The 5243-nt window shown below is 29.8% G+C and overlaps 1 protein-coding gene across 1 annotated transcript; it reads left to right on the top strand.

Moving 5' to 3' along the window:
• The first annotated feature begins 889 nt into the window (after positions 1–889).
• Positions 890–4574, top strand: LOC133316004 (peroxidase A2-like). Its single transcript, XM_061517690.1, has 4 exons — positions 890–1108; positions 1621–1812; positions 3840–4005; positions 4105–4574. Exons 1-4 carry the CDS (start codon positions 890–892, stop codon positions 4572–4574), a joined length of 1047 nt encoding a protein of 348 aa, XP_061373674.1.
• The last annotated feature ends 669 nt before the right edge of the window (positions 4575–5243 follow it).

Below are 5243 nucleotides of genomic sequence, written 5' to 3'. Positions count from 1 at the left end.
GTACAAACAAGGAGAAAAGGATGAACCAAGGTTAGGTTAAAAAAGGTTAGGTTAATTAGATAATAAAAAATCTTGTTTGACTATTCTACCTTCATATTTCATACACAACCAGAACAACAACATCTGGACCGGTACCGTCGCCGCGCTATATAAATATTTAGTTAGGAATTTTCAAATTAATCCATTTGCAAATCATCTAATGATCGAAACCTACTTTTATATATTTTTTATTACGTGTCAATTGAGTTATTCGCTACATGTATATTAAGTGATAAAAACAATAGATGAAAAAACAGTATGAAAATTTTGTGCAAGTAACAAATACCATAATACGTACATACTTCAGCGTCCTCTGAGAGTCTTTATATATAAATATATATCTAGTTTTAAAAGTAATTTTGTTTTTGTGTAAAGAATTATAACATTTTCTTGATTTTGTTGAATGCCGTGCTCCTACCACGCTAAAGCAGATTTGAGATATCTTTGGAATCACATTCCAAAACTTGATACAAAAGCTTAGCAAGTATGTTTTCAATTTTTATCATAATTACCTTTTATTTTTGTGTAAATAAAGATCTTTATTAAAAAGTGCACTACTAGAAAAGTTAAAATTGCAACATGCATTTTCTTAATTTTGTTGAATGACGTGCTCCCACCACTCTAAAGCAGATTTTAGAAATGACAATTGAAGAAAATGATGTCCTACCATAATATAATATCATATATAAATCCATTAAAAAATAAAGAAATAATCTTGGGGATAATAGAATAATTTTGCAATCTAGTGATTTACAAAAACCAATCGAATTAATGGTCTCTATAAATAATGGCTCGTAATGAGATATGTTGATCAGAACAAACTCAGGATTAATCAAGAGAGTAGCCAAAAATGGGTTCCATGCGTCTTTTAGTGGCGGCACTGTGGTGTGCATTTGTGATGCAAGCAGGGTTTTCTGTCTCGCATGCTCAGCTCACTCCCACATTCTATAGCGAAACATGTCCATTCCTCTTCGATATTGTATTTGACGTCATCTTCGAAGCTTCCCTTTCTGATCCCCGCATCGGTGCCAGCCTCATCAGGCTTCATTTTCACGATTGCTTTGTCCAAGTATGTACTTTTTCACCCCAAAAAAAAAAAATTATTTTAAAAAAATAAGTTATTTTTACTCAGAAATCTCTTTTACGTCCTATTTTTCCATCATTCATTTTATAAACATTGATAAAGAATCATCTCTCACCTGAAAGCTCGAGTTGATAAGTAAATATCACTTCAATGGTTTCATATTAGATTTCTTTGTAACACTCCCTTTCATCAAAATCTATTAAACTTGAAAGGTGGATAATGCACACGTCCACCTATCTCACCTATTTATGTTAAACAACCTTTATCAACTTTAATAGTTTATATTAGATTTCTATAGTAAACTTGTATATGTTTTTATTATGTTGAATATAATTTAATCTAACTTTAATTAACTATATTACTCTGTGTCGAGCTTATTTTAGTTATTAAAATTTTGGAGTATAGAAATGTTATTAATAAATTAAAAGCTATTGTAGAGAGTTAAGGTTAGGATACAAATAAAGTCTCAAGGAAGATGTTGTTTATGTTTTTGACAGGGTTGCGATGGATCAGTTTTGTTGAACAACACTGCAACGATAGTGAGCGAGCAACAAGCATTGCCAAATAACAACTCAATAAGGGGTTTGGATGTGGTCAATGACATCAAGACAGCAGTGGAAGACTTTTGTCCAGCCACAGTTTCTTGTGCTGATATTCTTGCTATTGCAGCTGAAGTAGCTTCTGTTCTGGTATGTTTTCTAAGTCCCTACAATATGGCACTCTCTTCTTACGGTGACTAGTAAATACTAATGCTGTAAAGGTAAAAAAAAAAAAAAAACAGTTTATTTTAGATTTAGATTATACTGGCGTTAAAAGATAGTGTCAAGGATTAATATATATATATATATATATATATATATATATATATATATATATATATATATATATAATAGGCTCTTATTGTGCAAGAATTTGAAGTTTTTCTGCAAACTATATATTTGGGGAAGCATATAGTTATAATATTAAAAGTTATTTTTTTTATGGGATTTGATTTTCTCATATTGCATGAGAATTCAATTCTCATGTTGTGGCTCAACTAGTGGTGGACCCCTCATTTATTAGAAAAAAAAAAAAAAAAATTTGCACGCAAATCGAAGGGTCACAACATGATAATTGAATTCTCATGCAACATAAGAAAATGTTTTCTCATTTTTTATATATTATAACTATGTACTACCTAGAGTACATAGTTTGTAGGAGAATTCCAAATTCCTACAACATGAGAAAAAAGGAATATATATATATATATATATATATATATATATATATATATATATATATAGTTAGGATCATTTTACATCAGTATAAGTTACACTCTCAACCTTAACCATTGATCATATTTATATTTAATGATTCTGATTTATTAGATATGTAAACCGTTAGATGCAAACAAATCAATGATTAATATTTAATGTAAGACTTATTATTCTTACACCGATATAAGAATAACATGCTTCATATTATATATATATATAGGGGAATGTTATATTTACAAATTTTTTATTTACAAGCTACACTATGTCTGACCGATAATACACTCTTGAGTAGAGTATAACCGGTCAGACATAGTGTAATTTGTAAGTTTGTAAACGGATCATTCCATATATATATATAGGGTCTCTTTTTTCTCATGTTCCAGGAATTTCTGCAACCATATTTTTTTAACTATGTACTCCCAAAGTACATAGTTATAATATTAAAGTTATTTTTTTAATTATATATTTTCGAAAGTACATAGTTAAAAAGCTGTTGTTGGTTTTCTTTTAATTATATATTTCTGAAAATACATACTTAAAAAATAATTACAAAAATTTCTACAATACGAAAAACACATTTCCCGTAAGTTATATAAACAAAACAATTTTGAAAAATTCAAACCTTTTTTTAATCGGAGCCAGTAAAGGCCCATTAATTAATCGCTGGTATCTATTTCTTAAAAATGATTAATAGATAGAATCAGTCGTACACGAAACCTTTGAAATACTGTTGACCGTGATTTTATTTTATTTTTAAATTGTGGTTAGTTGTGTTTGGGTTAACTTGTGCACATTTAACTAATTTGACTTTCTGATGTGGAATAGGTGATACATCCACATCAAAATAATTCATGATGGTATTTTTTATAACATAACTATAACTAATTGACATAACTAAGATTTAACTTGCTTGGGACAAGTTGCAAGGGATATATTTTTTGAATACTCTACTTATAATGCGTGGTTGAATTCATGAAATAATTTTAAATGATTTTCTAAGGTAACGCACCCCTTTGAGTGTGGAATTAATCCCTTTAAATGCGGAGTAATGTAGTTAGCTATTTTTCACAAGTAATGTTTCCTTCTCACGAGTCAGCAAGAAATAATTTCGATAATAAATACATATATATTATATCACTATTAAGATTTAAAATATTTTGGGTAAATGTAGTTGCATAAGCCAGTCATTTTGTGTAAAATGCTAAATTTCGCTAAGTCTTTTGGGGGAGAAAAAAACCAAAATATGTAAGTTTCATAGTTTGACCTTTGTTTTAGAGAGACATATCTTTAAGGATTTGTCAAGTCATTATGATCCATACAACAAATATTAATTTGTTCAATATTGGAAAAGATAATCATAGGTATACATACTCAAGCTTAAAAGTTCTATAAGCTCTATATCTTTTCTTTTGCGCTTATTAAGCATTCACCTTAGATTCTTACAATTTATATATGAACAGGGAGGAGGTCCCTCGTGGCCAGTTCCATTGGGAAGAAGAGATAGCTTAACGGCTAACCGAACTCTTGCAAATCAAAATCTTCCAGCACCCTTCTTCAACCTAACTCAACTTAAAGCTTCCTTTGCTGTTCAAGGTCTCAACACTATTGATTTAGTTACACTCTCAGGTATACACAATCAAATTCATGTTTGTTAATTAATAGCAACAATAAGTTCTTGATGTATATATATAGCTTAATTTCAAAACCATTAATATACACATGCAGGTGCTCATACATTTGGAAGAGCTCACTGCAGTACATTCCTTGACCGATTATACAATTTCAGCAACACTGGAAATCCTGATCCAACTCTGAACACAACTTATTTAAAAAAATTGCGTGTGATATGCCCTAAGAATGGAACTGGGAATAACCTCACTAATTTGGACCTGACCACTCCTGATCAATTTGATAAGAATTACTACTCCAATCTTCAGAGCCACAATGGGTTGTTTCAGAGCGACCAAGAGCTATTCTCTACTTCTGGTGCAGATACCATTGGCATTGTCAATAGCTTCAGTAGTGACCAAAATCTCTTCTTTAACAACTTTATTAATTCAATAATAAAAATGGGTAATATTGGAGTGCTAACTGGGGATCAAGGAGAAATCCGTTTGCAATGTAATTTTGTGAATGGAGACTCCTCTGGTATTGCATCCAATGGTTCAAAAGATGTTCTGGTTAGCTCAATCTAAATAATAAAGTTAATGTACGTAGATGTATGTGCTGGAAAAGCGAAAAGGTATTGTAAACCTCTTGCTTTAATGAAATAAACCAATGGAGCGTGCATACCATTGTGATTGTGTTATGTAGCTCTTGTCATGGTACTTACTTTGAGTCTCTCTATCTCTCTCTCTCATATTTGAGTAATTTCTTTTTTTTCTTCAAAGGATAGGATATTATGCTTTTTTTTATAACAATATTATAACATTTTTAGATTATAATCTTAACCGATTTTCACTCTTTCTTCCTCCTTCCTAAACTGTGATCTAAAGGTACCTAGAAAAAATAAATAAAATAAGCATGAAAAATGATAGGTACAATATCTTATTCCTTTTTCAAATTTTAGAAACGTGCAAAAGTAAAACAGAAACCGTAAGTTTATATTTACAACTTTTTATACAAATTTTTTATAAAGTTTTACTAATTTGTCTTAGAAACACTCTTATGATATGTTTTATGATACCTTTGTTAACATATAAATCTAATTATTTTTGAATTTAGATTAATGCTACGCAGCCAAATAAATTTGGTGGAAATAATGCTAGAATTTGTCACTGATTCGAAGATGCAATGTCTTAGATAACTCATAATAATAGAAATTATTTTATCCATTTGAGAATCAATAATATGTAGTACCCATT

This window comes from Gastrolobium bilobum, unplaced genomic scaffold, assembly GCF_033153095.1.
Source record: "Gastrolobium bilobum isolate Gb01-03AN ecotype WA unplaced genomic scaffold, APGP_CSIRO_Gbil_v1 utg4229, whole genome shotgun sequence".
In the NCBI taxonomy this organism is placed as follows: Eukaryota; Viridiplantae; Streptophyta; class Magnoliopsida; order Fabales; family Fabaceae; genus Gastrolobium; species Gastrolobium bilobum.
The sequence above is the reverse complement of the archived record's forward strand: the minus strand, read 5'-3'. Positions and strand labels throughout refer to the sequence as shown.